At 36.1% G+C, this 19,252-nt stretch overlaps 1 protein-coding gene across 2 annotated transcripts in view; it reads right to left on the bottom strand.

Moving 5' to 3' along the window:
• SLC38A11 (solute carrier family 38 member 11) overlaps window positions 1-17,257 on the bottom strand; it is a 53,327-nt gene extending 36,070 nt beyond the window's left edge. For both annotated transcript variants that reach the window (XM_027590206.2, XM_027590205.2), the window contains exons 1-7: window positions 17,129-17,257; window positions 16,516-16,633; window positions 14,262-14,336; window positions 8,342-8,476; window positions 7,388-7,453; window positions 4,109-4,215; window positions 1,846-1,925 (exon numbers count right to left, since the gene is read on the bottom strand). In XM_027590206.2, the coding sequence (XP_027446007.1) occupies window positions 1,846-1,925; window positions 4,109-4,215; window positions 7,388-7,453; window positions 8,342-8,476; window positions 14,262-14,336; window positions 16,516-16,633; window positions 17,129-17,167 (620 nt within the window). In that variant the 5' untranslated portion in view covers window positions 17,168-17,257. The remainder of the gene's footprint in view (window positions 1-1,845; window positions 1,926-4,108; window positions 4,216-7,387; window positions 7,454-8,341; window positions 8,477-14,261; window positions 14,337-16,515; window positions 16,634-17,128) is intronic.
• Between the last annotated feature and the right edge of the window lie 1,995 nt (window positions 17,258-19,252).

The following is a 19,252-nucleotide window of genomic DNA, read 5'->3' on the forward strand; positions in this document are numbered from 1 at the left end:
CCCTCTCTCGCTGTCTCTCTCTGTCAAATAAATACATAAAATCTTTAAAAAAAAATTCTGCCTTTATTTATTGTATTTTGGTTTTGTATTCTGTATTTTGTATTTAATGTATTCTGTTCAATATATTTATTGGCTTCTTGTTGTATAAATTCAGCTTTTGAAAATCAGAGATGAATACAGTACCAATACAGTAGATACTAAATAAATGTCAGTAGAATTTAACATATGCTTTTGTGCTTTTATGCTTACCTTTCCTGGGCCGGGAATGCCTTTTACGCTTTTCTCTATCTGAAACAATTCAGATTCATCTTTCAAAACACCCAGATCGTATTTTTTTTCCCATTAAGCACTCTTTTCTTTGGCCCTGCTATTGCTCTAATCCTTCTATTTTGCACTTCTACTGCACTGCTGTTTCTTTTTCTTCTTTTTTGTTTTTAAAATGTTCACTACTTGATTGTGAACAACTTGCAACAGGTGCTGACTTTTGCCTCTCTGCTTTTTCTCTCAGGGTGCAGCAAAATAGCTAGAAACAACAGGCATTCAGTAAGCGTTCACTAAATGAGAGACTAAATGGCCACAGTGAAGGGAACTGGATGCGTTTTTAAAACTTGCCAAAGATTGAATTGTGTCCCCTCCAAAAATTCGTATATTGAAGCCAGAGCCCCTTTGTGATGGTATCTGGAGATGGAGACTTTGGGAGATAATTAGGTTTACAGGAGGTCTTGAGGACAGGGCATGCTTGATGGGATTAGTGTCCGTATAAGTAGAGATACCAGAGAGCTTGCTCTTTCTCTCGATGTCTGCCCTGTGAAGACACAGCAGCAAGGGAACTTTCTACAACTAGGAAGAGACCTCTCACCAAAACCTGACTGCTGGCAGCCTCCAGAACTATGAGAAAATAAATTTCTGTTGTTTAAGACCTCTATATGTATTTTGTTCTGGCAGCCCGAGCTAATACAACCATGAACTGGGATTCAGTTATTTGAAAACATTAATATAAACATGATAGATATTTATGCTTTTCTCTTTTATTTCAATCCTTTAAAAAAAAGTGTTTTTTTCAAAGTAAAGGTTGTATTAAATGCAATTAGACTAGATGTTTCATAATTCCTTCAAAATAAGTTTGAGGCATAATTTTTGGAACTTTCCTGGTAGACTAAGAAGCCAGACAAGCATATGAAGTTGAAAATGATGTGATCTTGCAGGACAGTTAATCAATAGGAAAAAGAAGTTACCTTGGGAACCACATTATCACAGATAGTTACTCAACAGGTTTCCTTTTCTTTCCCCCCTCACAGGTAACATTCACAAACTATCACCATCAGTTCACAAATGACAAACATTTTAACACAAAATAATCAAAGAATATAATCTTAGTAGAGAATAAACGGTGGTTTGCAAAGTGATTACATTTCCTCTAATGGAGAAAACTTCCATTATATTCTTTATTCTTCTCATTTCAGCCTATATTGGTGAAACTTTGTTAAGAACAAATCCATCTCTGGGATAGATACAAAAATTTCTGCCATTTACCATTTTCCCTCCCGAGTGCCCTACTTCATTCCTATTTCTCACTATTCGAGATCTCTTCCTTATTCTAATTCTTAGGACCAGTCATTAACATGCAAAGTAAACTCAGTTTAATCTCATCAGCCATGGAGGGGCCAAGTGAAAAATGCCTGTCCACTTAGATGTAATTATCTTCTCTCATTTTGTCAAATACTTAAGATAAATGGTGCTTCTGGTACCATGATTACTTTATACTTCAGCATTTGCAATATGTCATATAAATATCTATGTGAAGGCTATAAATTAAAGACTAACCAATATAGCAACAAAACTTACATGTATGGACCCAATGAGACTACCCTGGTCATTACAATTCCAAGAATCAGAGCTGTTAAAACTGTCGAAAGAAAAGAGATCTGCAAAAGAAAATGTAAAGATATGGTCAGTTTGGAAGAGAGATTATTGAATTGAAAATATTAGGTGTTTCTCTTTTTACTTGAGTAAACATATATACAGCTTTTGTTTATATAATCCTGCAGTAGTTTTTTTCTTACAGACTACTGTTGATAATCTCAGACATGTAACTTTTTATCAGTCCACAGTATTATTTTTTTTCCCCAAATAGGGAGGCAGGTATATATAACTAATCTTGCGACATAGCTTTAAAGGTTTTTAGTGGCTTACTGAATAGAATACAAAATTGGTGATTTTAGGTTATAAAAGTCAAAGGGAAGTTTTTTTCTTTCTTCTTCAGGTCCTATTTTGGTGATGACTTGTGCTTTTTTCTATCTATAACTGCTTCTTCTGCTTCTGTCTTTACCTTACCCTCTACCTATCAAGACAAGGCCCCCCCACACACACACTCACTCACACACATTTTTGGGGTGCCTCTCCTTTTTTCTTTCTGTTCTCTAGCTCTGTTAGTCTATTTTTCCTGTTTGATTTTGCCCTTTGGTCTGTGTTTCTAAAGTCTTTGCTTTTTCCTTTCTATTCTGTCACTATTTCAACTGGTTAAAATATAAACTGGTCTGTGTGTATAGAGTGTTCTGTGCACTCATTATTAGATCTGTTTCTGCCCTTAATTTTTTTTTAATGGATAAGCACATTTTAGATTTCTTTCTCTAATATGAAAAAACATAATGTAAAATAGTTTCTGTTTCTTTGGATATCATTAACCTTGTTTCCTGGGTTGTTAGTTTTTAACTAGAAAGAAGGGTCTGTTATGAGTCCTCTACTGAGGAAGAGATTTTAAGTAACATTCCCAAGGTCACACAGCTAGAATGTGGCAGAAGGAGAATTCAAATGCAAGCACCCTGACTCCAGATCAGGGTTCCTAGCTACTCTGGGTTTGCTCACCGGGAGATTTACTTAATATTCCAATATGACACTTTTAAGAGACACTTAGGGGAAGATGTTCAGGTATTAATAATATGATAGAATATTAGCTTTCTTTTCATGAATGCCTGGCCTTCTGCTCTCTGAAGATAACATTTATGTCTACAACATGGGAAATGGGAAATTGTTCAGCATTTCAGATAATTCACAAAAAAGCCGCTTTAATGGACTCTTATTTATTTCTGGAAGTCTGTTAGGGAACAAAGGTAGAGTGGTCAGAATATTTGGAATATCATCTCCACTCTCAGCTTTACCTGGAAGGACTGTGGGCAATAGGATCCATAATAGGATCCCATAAAACACCCAAGTCTGTTAGGGAACAAAGGTAGAGTGGTCAGAATATTTGGAATACCATCTCCACTCTCAGCTTTACCTGGAAGGACTGTGGGTAATAGGATCCATAATAAGATCCTTAAGGAAGGATCCATAACTGAATACACATGAAACGTCACAGTGAAAAGTAAAATTCACTCAACTGTTGGACTTTTCTAATTAGAACATAAAAATATATAAATAGCTCTTTTTAAAAACTTTTTAAAAAAATTCATCAGAATGTTTGGCATAATGTAAATTTAATGCCAATAATATTTTGCATAAAATACAAACACTCCAACACTCGTTGAGAGTAAGGAAGTAAAAATACAGGTAGATAAAGGCTAACCTATGCAGATGAGCCCATATGGTGAGTTGAATAATTATTTGGTTGGTTTCATTAGAAATGCATCATCATTTCTCTTTAGCAATAAGAATCATATACACTGGTCAAATTCTCATGAATTAATGACACATTGATATTTAAAGTCACTGGATGAAACACACTGTAGTTTACAAAAAAATTTTGAGCCAGTGAAATGATTCATCCTTACTTCTTAAATTTAGTCTAAATTTAAATTATTTAAACTACTATCTGTAAAAAATGATAGAACATTTTTTTCAGTGAATTAGACCTGGTGTAAGTATAGTTCTTTTTATTTTCTAAATTGGAAGTATGGTGTCTGACATCAGCGTATCTACCTTAGAAAGAAAGGTAAGAAAGAAACTAAGATAAATACTGTAATTAAGAACTTGGTTACACATGTAATATATGGTGATTAACATAACAATAAAAAATTAAAAAAAAAAAAGAACTTGGTTACACAGACAGTCATTTGACAAAATTAGTGCAGGTAACAAAGTGCATTTCTGAGCCTTAGATGTAAGTTACCTTTCCAAGCTTCGCTATATCTCGATACAAGGACAAAGGCAGAGTAAAGGCAGCTGTGGAGAGCATAATGATGAAGTGGCGACCAATAAGCAAGTTTTCAGGGTCAACTAAAACACAACAAATATTATAAAGTCTTTATAGGTATGAGTTAACACACCAGCGATACAAGTAAGCAGTCAAATATTTAAGTGCAAAAATGACTTAAATAACTTTAAATGTTATCAAAATGACAAAGATTTTAAGTAAATAAATCCCATAAAACCATGTAAAAATAGAAATAACTCACAAAAATGTAAATACAAAAAACTTAAGGATGAACCCATAGTTCAAATAATCTTATAATATTTTGCATTCAAATTATTTAATAGCCTCCTAATCAATTTTCCTGCTTCTACCCTTCCTTTATCCCCCTTAGAATATACTTGTAATCTGGAAGGTACAGAGATCCTTCCCCAAGGCTAAAAACACAACGTCACTCTTTGTCCAAAACCCCCTAAATGGCAAATCCCTTCTCTAGGAAGTAAGCTACATGAGGAGAGGGCATGTTCTGAGGCTTTTTTTCTTCTTTTTTAATTTCTGTAACCTAGAGAGACTTAAACAGTAGAGCTTGGAATTTCAAGACTCAAGCTTTAGATAAAAATATTCTATTTCTATACTTTTGTTGAGAAAGAAGTGGTTTCCCTGAAGAAAAGGAGACAGAAGCAATATAGGGACGCCATCGGGAAGCACTGCTGAAACTGGTATATGCTGCAGAGTCTTCGCTATCACAATGAGTACATAATTGTGTGTGTGTTGGGGGGCGGGTTGTGTGTGCAAGTGTGCCTATCATCAAATACAAACAAAAGTTGTAAACATAAAATAAGACATACTTCCAAGGATTTATATATTTTTAAGGCTGTGCTAATCACAGCGTTAACTTCGGGAGCTATATATCTATTCCAAGGAAGATACCACTGCTTACATTTTTTAGCTCATATTGAATTCCTTCAGAGATCATATCATTATGTTTTTGAAATGTCCCCAGTGGCACCAAGTCTTTGTTCATTAATTTCTGCAAAGTCTAAAGTCTCTAGAATAAGCAAGTGAGTGTGGTTTAAAAAAAAAAAGATAAAAGAAAAAGAAAGCTATTACTGGGAAAAGTAAGTGAGACTAATTTTCTTGTATGGTTAATAAACTCACAGGGAAGTTCCCAGATACAATTTCAAGGTGGTATAAATGTGACATGCTTATGTATACACTGTAATAAAATAATCATGAATATTTGCTTAACTCAGATATAACTAAACAATCATCACAAAGTTGTGAATCAAAACGCTAAAACAGGAAGTTCAAGTTCCCAAAAACTTGAACTCAACTATTTACATATTTCTGGTGAGCATAATTTGAATTAAATTATTTGTATATTTGTTTCTGTTTACCCTTTCAAATCATTTGCTTTACCAATGTGTTTGGTAGAAAATATAGATTTCCTTCACTGGGAAAATTCTAAGTCCTAGAAAAACACTGAAATAAAATGCTATGAATAGCAGAGAGGAGCCTACTAACAAAGGGTCTCTATTACCATAAGGGATATTTTTAAATAAGGATCTAATGATGAGATCTATTATTTATCCTGATCTTCTAACAAAAAAATACACCTTAATAAGTATTTTAAATGAAAATAAAGTTATAAAAAGATTTTTCTAAATTAATACATGCTCCTTTGAAAAACCAAAACAACAAAGGAAACAAAAAAATCTCATGACTCCTGCAATTAAAAGATAATCACAGTTTACATGTGAATATATTTTTTCTTGTTTTTTCTTAGTTGTTTATGAAAATAGAAAATTTACATGATTAGGTCATGTTTTATATATGACATTATATTCTTTGCATTTTTCCTTAGTATTCTATCCACTCACGTGATCTCAGTTTATGAAAACATGGTTTGTATTTGGGGGCTAGAACGGAAGCTGCTGCTAAGAGCTAACAGTGTTGGGAGAGCCTACTATATGCCAAGCACTGTCTGTATTACCTCTGCTGTTTCCCACAATAATTCTATGAAGCAGGTTATACTCCACAATTTAAAGATGAAGAAACTAAAACTCAGAGAGGGCATTAACCTTCTCAAGATCACATAGAGCAAGCAGTGGGTCTGTGATTTGATGGTCAAGTCTCCCTGATTTCCTTTTCCACTAAACTCTGTGAAAGGAATAGGTGCAATTTCTAGTTTTAGGTTTTGTTTCATTTTGGTTTGTATGTCTCTAGAAGGAGTGATTCAGCACTAAGAGGAAAGGTGTTTTTGCATCACTTTCAACTATGATAACAACTATCGAGTAGGTCACTATGAAATGAGGATTGTGTGGCTTGGGTGAGAAGCTCTTCAAAAAAAAAGACTCATGATGTCTGAGTTATTCAAATTGCCATGATATGGTGAAAGGCTGAATAGGGCATGGGGTTGTGGCACATGTTGAAAAGGTCTGCCTGAAGTGTTCATAATGGTTTTTCAGAATCATGCCAAATGAAACAACCCAAATGTCCTTCCACTGGGAGATAGATAAACTGTTGTACATTCTTATGATGGAATACTCCTCAGCAGCTAAAAAAAAAAAAAGAGCAAACTACTGATACAACCCAAAACTTGGATGAATCTCAAATGCACTATACTAAAGGAAGGATGCCAGACTTGAAAGGCTCCATGCTATATGATGCCATTTATTTGTCATTCTGGGAAAAGCAAAACTAGGGAGAGAAATCAGATCAGTGGTTGCCAGGAGCTGTAGATTAGGGAGGGTTTGACTACACAGGGAAATAAGGAAAATTTTGGAGGGTGGGTGATGGAATTGTTCTGTATTTTGATTGTAGTTGTGGATATATGACTATATATGCATTTGTCTAACTATATGTTACAGAACTAAACAGTAAAAAGGGCTAATTTTACTATATTAAATTATATCTTAATACAAATAATGGAGGAAAAAGTCAGCTTGCTTATTTTAGAAATGGCATTGTAAAAAGAAGACGTGAAAAATGTTACTACATAGAGTTGGTGATATGTAAAATTAGATATTTAAAATACAAAGTATTTTAAGTATATGAATAGTAATGATATCCTCTAAACAGCTAAGGAAGAACTAAACTATATATAAAAGTAGATTAATGCTTTAGGATCAGAATGGATCATGGATATTGCCAGATACTTGAAGTCATCCAACTCTTCCACTTGCAAATATTTTGCTTGTAAATTAGTATGAACAGCATTAACTATGAATAATACATAAAATATATACATTGACTCACCTCCTGGGATTCTTTGGAAAACTTTGCTCAAAGTATCTCCAGTTATTATGTTATAACTTATCATAGCTAAAAACATAATTAAAACAATACAGTTACCAAGAAGCCATCACATATTTCATCTTGAATATTTTGATTTTTTTTTTTTGCTAAATACACTTTATTTTTCCCCCAAGTTTTTATTTAAATTCCAGTTAGTTAACATACAGCGTAATATTAGTTTCAGGTGTAGAATTTAGTGATTCATCACTTACATACAACACCTGGTGCCCATCACAAGTGCCCTCCTTAATACCCGTTAACTATTTTGAAAGTAATCCATTATTCCCAAATATTGGCATAATCCTAATTCTTTCAAATATATGTTGTGACTACAAATATGTATAATTCAAAAAATAACTAGACAACAAATATATGGGAGAATATCAATTTATATTACAAAAACATTTTCACTTCACGAATTGATTCTTTCCAGAACAACTTTAAATAATAGTGAGTTTCCGTAGTCATTTAAAATGTGATTTGTTTTGTTACAAAAGTTCAGTTTCCACATATGTTTTCAGGAATACATGCATTGCTCAAAGTGAGGAACAATAATAGAAAATTGTGAAGGCTCCCAAATATCCCCTAATTTTAAAAAGGAGCTAATGGTTTGACCAATAGATTCTGTATTACTGATTTAAAAAATGATGTCAATTTAGTCATTGGTGAATGTTAACAATTTACCTAAGAAGTGCTAGAGGACATGTTCACCATTATGGTACAGATTTTAAATTACATGTTGGCCTTGTACGTGGCTTCCATAAACCCTTAGGTTTTCAAAAAAACATATTTCAGCCGCGGAAGAAATCTATTATTTTACCTATTCACTTTTAATCTCCTATTAAAACTACCTTCTTCAGAAATAGTTGTATGTTTATGAAAGAGTTACGCTTTTCATTTTCACATTCAACTTACCTATAAAAGGATAAAAAAATTGAAGAACAGACAGGAGGAGATACCCCGGAAAGCCAAAGGTTTTATTGACCAAAGACTGGTAAGTGTCTGTTCCAGAGAGGGCCCCTCCTTTTATCAATAAAACAAGGGAAAAGTCTGTGGCAAAAACAGCCATTAAACAAATGTCAGATTACACTTAATACAAAAGCTTTTTGTATTTTGACTTAAAGAAAGAGAAACTTTAACGAGTTTAATTTAATGCTATAGTCAATTGGCTTGGCAAGGCTTACTTTCTGTTCATAAAACATTACCTTTCATGAAACAGTACTGTTTCCAGTTATATATTTTTCAGTTGAGATGCAAATACACTTAACATTTCTGTGCAATGAACTGGACAGAAGAGGGTACACAGACTAGAGTCAAAGCATCAGGTTTTACTTTCCTAACTTAACTAGTGTAACGACTATTAACAGGATGAGGCTCAACTGTCCAAGCAGCAGAATGTAGGTAATCAAATATTTCATAGATGTTCAATGTGTGAAAACCGAGAATGAAAAATGATGTAAGCATTCAGAAAAAAAATAGATTGAGGAGAATCAGATCATTTGTTTTATAGCAAAGTACAACTAGTAACTTTATTTTATAGTTATGGTTACGAGCGAACTCCAAGAATTTTTTTAAATTTACATTTTAAAGATTTAAGCTCTCATTTTAGAGTTGGAATTGAAGATGCAAATATACAGAAATTATGTAATTAAAAGTTAATCTCCCCTTTTTTTTCATTTAACTCAATGTTTTTTGAGCACTTAATGAACGACACTTGAGTTGTACTGGGTACACAGCTGTGTGATTCTTGTTTTTTCTCTTCTCTTGCTCATGCTTCCATCACAGTTGATTTTTTTTATCCTTTAAATAATTTGGAAATGCATTAAAATACAAAGAAGAAAATAGAAATCATTGCATTGTGCTTTCTACCTTGATTCCTTCCCACATCACTGAATCTTCTTTTAACAAATTCATCAGTGAGCTCCAATTTGATAAATCCAATGGACACCTCCTAAATCTTAATCTAATCTGCTATTTCATGGCAGTTTTTTTTTTCTGTTCACTATTCTCCTCTTCTTCAATCACCTTCCCTTGGCCTTTGTGACATCACTTTCTTTTGGATTTCCTCCTACCTTTTTGACCAATCATATACAGTTTTTCACCAATTTCTTTTACTCTGTTTAAAATCTGGATTCTTGGACTTTTTTCTCACTCTTCAAAATGTCCTACTGTGGTCTTATTCATCCCTACAGCTTTAATTTTCACACAGATGTTATTAACCCTTCTAAAATTCGATCTTCAACCTAGACTCCTCCAAAACTCCAAATTTCTATATCTAGCTGTCTAATAAACATTTTATCTTGGAGATCTCATAGACATCTTGATTTTAAATGTCCAAATTCTGATTTATATATTTGTTCTGGAACCCGCTTATCCATCTATATTTCTCCAAACTGTGAACAGTACCAGCAGAAATTTGAGCATCACCCTAGACTTCTCATTACCCATCACCTCCTACATTCTTTTGGTCACCAAATCCATTAACTCTTGCATCATAAATTATTCAATGGTGTCCCCTCACTTCTAATCTCTAATCTACTTTATTTTAGGGTTTTATCATTTCTCACCTGGATTACTATGAAAACTCCTAATAGTTCTCTCATCTACAAATCTGGCCCCTCTTCAAAACACTTTTAACATTCCCTACCCTACCAAGATTTTCTTGACATCCCTCCTGTACCAGATGGATCTGACCACAGCATAAATCTGATCTTGTCTTCTGCTTAAAATCCTCCCGGGGAATCCTCTAATACTTTTGGATAAAAAAAATCCTTTTCATAAGGCAGAAAAAATGATTTATTAGTTATGTGATCCTGGGTGAAAGACTTGACTTTCTTGAGTCTCATCTGTAATGTAAGACAATACACCAAACCTTGATGAGTCTGTGAGGATTAATGTTTACATGTCTACCACAATGCCTGGCACAATGAATGAGAGCCTGTGCTACTTTTGTCTGTTTCCTATAGGATGCATCTGGTGGTGGAAAAAGTACTGTATCTGGAGTCTGATAATAATAACAATGAGAAGAATCGCAAAAATACTAGCAAATACTTTCACAACACTTTTTGTATGCCAAGCTTTTTCTCAAGTGCTTTATGCATATTGACTTGTTTAAGCTTCTCAACAACTCTAACTAGGTGCAATTATTACCCTCCACTCCCCCTTTAATAGATGAGACAAGCGAGACATAGAAGGTTAAGCAAATCGCTGAACTTCACAGAGCTAGAAAGGAAGAGTCGGGACTCAGATCCTGGTAGTCTGGCTCTAAAATCCATGCACTTAATCCAAGTTTCAACTCTGTTGTCAGTAACTGCTAACCTTGGGCAAGTCATTTTAACCTCTTAAAAGTCTCAATTTCTTTCTCCATAAAATGGAACACGAATGCCTATTTCATAGAGCCAGAAGGATTAAGTACAGTGGCTGCATTACGCTCAGCATCAAGCCAGTCCTCAGGAAGTGGTAATGATTATCATTACATGGGAGCCTTCATAAATGCCTCTGCAAACCTCTAACTTCCTCCCTTTCCACTTACAAACATCAACCCTATGCTTAAGCAGATGGAATCACTCACACAGTTCCCTTTTGCATCTCTACATTTCCATCTGCTTGGAGTACCCTTCCATTTTCTTTGCTCACTCATAAACAGTCAGTGGAGATGTCTTTTTGTCACCAAAATATGCCTGCTCCTTTGAGACTGGGTTAAATGCCAATATCCCTATCATCTTGCCCATATTTTTAATATGGTGTTTTTCATAAAGTATTATAATTCTGTTTTTGTCTGCCTGACACTACATTGTGAGCTTCAACAGGCAGGAATAATGTTCTTCACTGAAATAATGGCAGAAATGTCACTAAATATTTGTTGAATAAGTCAGTATAGCAGGATTGCTAGATGTCTACATATCTGATTAAAATTTAATGTGATAAATGGCCTAATGAGCATATTTTAAAATACTCTGCAAGCACAAAGAACATAGCAATTAATTATATTGCCTTTGTTTAAAACCGGGAAAAGCTTCACAGAGGAGTAGGTCTTGGATACAGGATTTCATCAGGTAAAGAAGAAAAAGAATGTCAAGTAGGGAGACTATCCATGGGAAGACAGCATGAAAGCACATTCTACAGGGATTGGAATAGTCCAGAATGGCTAAAACATAACTTCTACACATGGTAATGTTGGTGACTATGTGAAAGAGAGGTTAGATTAATTGGAGATGATACTAAAAGTTCAGATTGTGGTTGAGCTATGAAGGAATTTGAATGCAATATTTTTTTTCTATTGTCATTATACAGTAATGGAATGTCTTGATTGGGGACATGAAAGAGACCAGACTGAGGTTTTATGAAGGTAATTCTGCAGCAATATGGAAGACTCATCAGGAAATGGTCAGATGCTAATGGCAGGAAAACTCAACAGCAACTTACTGACCAACGAAGAGAAAGAATGAGGACCTCAGTCACAGAGAGGAGGTAACCAGTTTCACAGATGTTGTGAAGTTTTGGTGAAGAACTGTATGTTTGGGATGAGAATGCTGACTTTTATAAAAGGTCAAAATACATTGCTTAAAGTTAACAATTTGCTAAGAATTTAGTCAGTAATAAATGTGTTTATTTGTAAAGTACAAGCTATAAATATATACCTTAAGAGCTTTAGGAATCTGAAATATCAATCAATACAACATTTTGATCTCACTTTAAATATATTGCATGAAAAGTTTAGATAAATCCATGAATGAGTCCAAGTCATTCAACATAAAAATTTTCTTTTAAATCAGTAATTTTTTCTTATTTCCCAACATTTCACAAACATGGAAACAGAACTTAGAAAAACTACCTGCTGAGCTGGACATACCTCATTAGAGGCCTTAAAAAGACAAAAGCATCTAGAGAAAAACCATTGTGTAATTACAGTGTCAATTTAAAGAAAAACTCAGCATTATACCCTACTTGTAGATTTTCCTCTTAAAAGCCTAATTAAGGAATAAAATGAATCATAGTCTATAAATTTTTTTGGTTCTGTGTGGTCATCCTTTATTCATTAAATTATTTAAAGATTTTGATCTTCAGCTGAACAAGAGTAACTATGACTTTGCAAAGGGCTGCTTACAAACTTTGCTGTAAGTTTATGCATAGCATTAGTTGAGAAAGTTATTCACATTATGATTTATTTGTGTATAATGTGACTTATTTCACCTCAAGTATTTAATTCTTAGGTGAGATGTATTTTTTAATTTTTTTCTATCTACTGGTTTACAGTGTGCATAAATGTTTACAATGTACTTAAATAAGCCATGGTTATTATGCCTGGGCGGAAATTAATTGTTAGTGCTGACTGACTGGGAAACAGGAAATTAAAAACTACAAGGGTAATCCTTGAATGGGATTTTTTAGTGTGATGAATGTTTTCATGAATGGAGTGCAGTTTTTAAATACCAGCAACTCTGAAAAAGCATAATGATACGGGTCCCACCTTACTATGTTATGGGTCTGAAGCTACAAAGTAAGAGCTGTAGTAGCTCAAAGCAGCTTAGGTTTGGGGAGAACAGGAGGTGAGAAGAAAGGAGGGAGGAAGGCAGTCCAGTGCTTCTGCAGCTCTGACTCTGGTATCTATGGCATGCTTTACTCTCTCTTCCTCAGCCTGAGGGGAAAAAATGGCAGAGTTACAGGCTGGTCTTCAAAACCTGGGATTTTTTTGAGGGCATGGCATCTAGGTCAGGGTCTCTGGAAGCAGAGATGGGTCAGAGATTTTTGGACAAGGGACTTTGAGGGAGTGCTCTTCAAGAGAATGGGAGTGACAGGATGGAGCAGGGGAAACAGTTCAGCAGGGAGGTGGTCTCCGGTGGAGACTGGCTGCACCTTCCACAAGCATTGGTCTCTCGGGGCCAGGGGTGCAGGTGTGTGTGCGTGCAAGCGCGCACAGCTTTTGTGTTCCTATCGGTCATTCTTAGGCTGAGGGCTGTGGGGAAACGGTGGCTGGGGATCATAACCTCACAGAAAGGTGGTGCCACTGAGAGCCAGGTCAATACTGAAAAAACAAGGCTGAGGTGTTTTACGTTCCCTGGTAAAAGGGCATCTAAGTGACCACATATAGTGGCCACCATAAAAACAACCACTGCAGGGGGTATCTGTGATCACTGCCTTTTTCACAGTGACCCTAAGGTAGAGGAAGGACCCTGTGATTGTCATGAGGTGAGCTGGTGGGGTGACAGGGCAGGGATGAGAACAGCAGGAAGAGGAGGTGATTATGAGTTGTAAAGCCTGCACTCGGAGGAATGGCAAAACGTGAGTGTGAATGAACTTGTTACGTGAAAAGGGGGAAGCAGAAGAGAAGTGATACAGAAGCACCTTATTGCTGTACTTAAAGATAGGGGCAGGCAGGGAGCCTGGGCAGGCACAAGGAGAGGTGGGGAGTGGGTGGTGAACCCTGCTGGTTGAGCAGCAGGCCTTTTAGTTCTACCTGCACAAAAATAACCAGAAAGAGTTGTTTATTTGTGTACACCTGCTTAAGGTTTTTTGTGGGAAGGGAAGGCCTGATGTCTACCCTTTCAAAGCAGTCTCAGCATTAATCAGCCTTTAAAAGGACTCCCATCTACCACTCTCTGCATAAAGTGAAAAAGGCACATGAAAAGGATTTAGACTTGGTAATATATAATGCTTTTCTAATCTGTTCAAGGGATTAGCAGGAAAAGTAAATCTTCTCAGATATAAATGTCTGAATTCTTTAGGATTATTTGATGCACTTCTTAATTAGGAAATTCAATTATTGTGTGTGTGTGTGTGTGATCATCACTGCACAATTTAAGTTGCAGGAAAAAACAATTACATAGTATTTTACCTGTAATATATGAAACCCCGAATAAAAGCAATATTCCCAGAGGAAAGCCAGCTTGCTTCATTGAATAAGGCAATCCTGGAAAAATATAAAATGCCCCACCCATCACATTAATAAAACATATAGAGATACAGCAGCTTCCCCCAATTCCTATATATAACAGGCTAAGTAAGTTGACATATTTATAGGACATGGTTGTAAACAGTGCATATTACTACTCAAATTAAATGTTAGCATATTAATACTATTTCAGAATAGAATGCAAGCTAAGGACACGTCAAGAGAGCAAGTTTATGAGATGATGAAATAAGAATAAGAAAGCAGCAAATGAAAAACAGATGTCAGTTCACTTCAGGGTGAGGAGGGAATATGACCTTGAATGTATGGAAAATAATGACCTAAAGCTTTCTTTACATGCTAGCTGGGAAAGCAGAGAGGGTAATAAGAGCACAAAAGGATTATGGGATATGAAGAAAGACTGACTCCAGAATCCAAGTGGGTAACCAGGAGAGAAAAATGAGAAGGCAAAATATTTTTTATTATTTATTAATTTTTAATTTTTTTTACTATTTATGTATTTTTTTAAAAATTCATTTATTCATTTGAGAGAGAGAGAGCAAGAACAGGAGCAGGGAGTGGATCAGAGGAAGAGGGAGAAGCAGACTCCCCACTAAGCAGGATGCCCTACCCTGGGCTCGATCCCAGTACCCTGGGACCATGACCTCAGCCAAAAGCAGATGCTTAACCGACTGAGCCACCCGGGCACACCAAAAGTGTTTTTTATAAAGCTGAAGCGGTATATAAAAGTATTTCTTATGAATTTTTTTGGAAATGGTCAGTTTTAGATTATGGGCAATAAAATATTTAAGATGAAACATATTTAAAATATATCCACCCAGAATTTTTATTCTCTGGAAAATTTTCCCTTAAAATATCTGCTAAACATAATTAAGAGCTATTTTTTAATGTTGCTGACATGAATCAGCTTCAAGTGTTCACTTCAGGAATTAACTCTGGAATTCTGCCAAGTAGAGCTGTCCACACCTCCCTAGTTCATGGGGGTAGAGTTTCAAATAAATCTTTGCCCCTACTTGATTACTTTGCTTCACATACCTCTATTTTATGTGCCATTAAAAAGAACTGTCTATATATGGAAACAAGTAACATCAAGAAACACATCAGCTTGCAAAAGGTGAAAAAAGTAACTCAATTCAGATAAATGTTCAATGACTGTAACTAAAATGTCAAAATTTTACAGGAAAAAGTATTCTCAATGCATATTGCAGGATTTTGTTTTGTCCTTGCTTTTTCTTAAACTGGATGTTTTCAAATAAAAAAAAGAATAATTAGGGGTGCCTGGGTGGCTCAGGTCATGATCCAGGGGGCCTGGGGTGGAGGCCTCCATCAGGTTCCCTGCTCAGCAGGGAGCCTGCTTCTCCCACTCCCTCTACTGCTCTCCCTGCTTGTGCTCTCTCTCTCTCTCTCTCTCTCTCTCAAATAAATAAAATCTTTAAAAAAAAAGAATAATCAGCACTGAAAAAGTAATTGCCTTAATTACTATAATGCAACACACTTTATTTTGTCAGAATTTTCCCCTTGGTTCAAACTGGGAAAATATGAGCTGCTCATTTCTTTCAATTCTGATTATTTGGCTCCTTTGTTAAAAAAATCTATGCATTTTCATTCAACCAATATCTACTTATTGATTGAATGATACTTAAAATTAATACATCATAATAAGTTTGTACTTAAAAATTAAAACTGGATAGATAGGTAAGGAAATACTGTATGATTTAATTTTTCACAAGATTGTTGTTTTCACATTAAACTTATGTACTTTCAATATTACCAGATATCTGGAGATTTACACTTTAGAAGGTCATAGAAAGGTGGTTTAAATAATGGTGGACCCTTCAGGAAGAGGGAAAAAGTATATTAGGCAGCATTATCAATGGACCATGTAGCCTACAAAAATAAATTCAGCATATCCCATATGCAGTTCTACCTTAGCCTACCACATATGGGGGATGCTCTCAAATGAAGAAAAAGTCTGAATCACGACCCCATCTTCAGCATAAAAGACACTGTTCTGATGCACATAGTTACATTGGAAAAAAAGGAAGGTTTTTATGGAAAAATTTACCAATTCTATTATTTAAGATTTTTTCCTTAAAAATAATCAATACAAACAACATGGTAAGAGTTTTAAATTTTGTCTTTTCACTTGAAATTTAAAACAAAACAAAACAGCACTTACCTATTATACCAGATCCTATAATGGAGTTGACAACATTAAAAACAGCTGTGAACTGACGATAAGTTTTCCCTTTGTGCTTGTGTTCAGAAACGAGGGTTTCTCTGTCATCTAGATTGCTCTATTTTAATATATAAAATGGCAATTAAGTATTCACTAGGTCAAAATATTAGAGAAGTGTCAGACAAATATGCAACACAGGACACCAACACGACATTAGTAGTAATAATTAGTAATGTCAGTAACTATAAGAATGATCAGTGTAATACAATAAAGAGTAACAATAACAGGTAATTCAACAGAGCATCGTAAACAAATTCCATTCTAAAATGTCCCAATTACAGCTGCGCCAAGTTCAAGGACCGCTGCATGGAATCCCAGAATACAGGATCTGTTAGGGAGCCAATGATGCGATTTTGTGAGATTAAAGGGGTTATACTGAAAAGTGCCTGTCAAGAAAAAAAAAAAAAGTCAGATGGAGGTAAAACTTTTTCTCCTGGAGAACTTTCCGCGGTGCTAAACCAAGACCCCAGGTGAAGTTAGCGGCTCTCTATTGCAGGGTGAATGAAACTGGAAAGGACCTGGCTGCAGAAGCTGCCCCACGCTCCAGCTTTACCTGCGGCGGGATGACGGGCCCCTGTGCCTGGTAGCCCATGGCTGCTACAGAGTCCTCAGTACGTGGAAGGCTCGAGCGCCTCGATAGCCCACTCAAGCCTGCCCAGCCTCCTCTGCGACCTCCTACAGCCGGAGTCCGCGCGCGGCGGGGGAGGGGAGCGAGCGGTCCCGCGGTTGCCCCTGGCCCCACCTCCTCAGCCTCCCCCCACCCCCCCCCCACCCCCCCGCAGCGCGGAGCGCTTTCCTACGGGAGCTTGCCCAGCCAATGCACCCTCCTTCTACGGCGGGATGCTACAGGATGTTTCTGATCTGGGCAGCCCTCTCTCCCTGTACCCTCCTTTTTCACCCCACCTCCGGTTAGAGAGCACAGTGTGTTCCGCCCTACACTGCCCTGCCCAGACTGTAAAAAGAGTTACGATGCCTTCATTTTAGTCCATTCAAAAGTTAGGTGCTCTTTGGCGGGAGTCTGATGCCCAAGTAAGAACGCAGTAGCACCGCTGCGCCCATGGAGCGTGGTTTCTATTACCACCTCCCATTCCCTACACAACTTCTGTGTCAGAGATGCTAGATGAAAATATAGGACTTTTATTTTAAATGGAAAACAACCAACCAAACAAAAAACTTTTCTAGAGTTTTAGCAAAGTTGAATACTGAGCCTGCTTTGGTTAAATGTTTCCTAATGACTTCAGAAAAGCAGACTTAAAGAGTGGACAAGGAGATGGATTGATGATGGATTCAGGTAGTGAATCTTAAAAGCAGGGAGGAGGGAAGTGTAAAGGGGATGGGAAAGGGAAGGCACTTAGAATATCTGAGGTAGAAAGAATCTTCAGTGATCACCTATACACCCTTCTTATATTACAGATGAAGAAACTGGCCCAGGGAATATTCAATCACAAAGAGAATACATAGAGAAAGGTTTCAAGGACAGTAAGAGTGGTAATATAATACCGTACTTATCAAATACTTACTAAAGAAGTTCTTTTAAATTATGAAACATTTAAAAATATGAAAAAAGCTAAAGAGAAGTATAAAATAAGCTCTATATCAAATTAACAAATGTTAACATTTTTAAAAAAGATTTTATTTATTTCAGAGAGAGAGACAACACGAGCTGGGTGGAGTGGGGCAGAGGGAGAGGGAGAAGCAGACTTCCCGCTGATCAGGGAGCCCCCTCCAGGCCACATCGGAACCCTGGAATCATGACCTGAGCCTAAAGCAGATGCCTAACCGTCTGAGTCACCCAGGTGCCCCCACAGATATTAACATGTAAGAAACGATTTTATTTATTTATTTATTTGAGAGAGAGAGAGAGAGAGAGAGCTTGAGCAAGGGGAGGGAGAGGGACAGAATCTTTAGCAGACTCTGTGTTGAGCAGAGAGCCCTTCCTGGGGTTGGATCCCAGGACCCTGAGATCATGACCTGATCCGAAATCAAGATCAGAAGCTCAACTGACTGAGCCGCCCAGATGCCCCAACAAATGTTGACATTTTGTCACATTTTCTTCTACCGCAAAAATAAACATTTAATATTGCAATGGAAACCCCTTTGTCCATCCCCATTCCTTTCTCTTCACCCTGAAGTCATTTAATTCATGAAGTTGGTGTATATCTTTTCTATCCATGCTTTATATTTTAACTCATTCATTTGTAGCCATAAATAATATATGACATTGATTTGTATGTTTTCAAGGTATACAAAAGACGGTTCCATATTGTACATGTTATTTTTCCCACTAGCATTAGTGTTTGTTTACCTAATACACAGTTTTCAAGATGTATTATATAGATATAAGCAGGTAGAGTTTATTCATTTTTATCTCTCACAGTTCAGTTAGCTATCCTCCTACTGAGAGGTTGTAAACCTTCTAATCTTACACCCTCCTGGAGCATGTTAAATGACAGATTCTCTAGCAGTAGATTTGTTAGGAAATAAATCATGCCTATTCAAACTTCACAAAATATTCCCAAATTGCTGTACAAATTGGTAGTATCAATAACACTCCCACCAGCAGAGATGGAATTCCTGTTTTTTTTGCATTGTCTACAACACCAGGACTTCCTTGTTTTTTGTTTTTTGTTTTTAAATTTAGTTGTTCTGATGGGTTCTTAAATGGTATATACTTATT

Source organism: Zalophus californianus, chromosome 3 (assembly GCF_009762305.2).
Source record: "Zalophus californianus isolate mZalCal1 chromosome 3, mZalCal1.pri.v2, whole genome shotgun sequence".
In the NCBI taxonomy this organism is placed as follows: Eukaryota; Metazoa; Chordata; class Mammalia; order Carnivora; family Otariidae; genus Zalophus; species Zalophus californianus.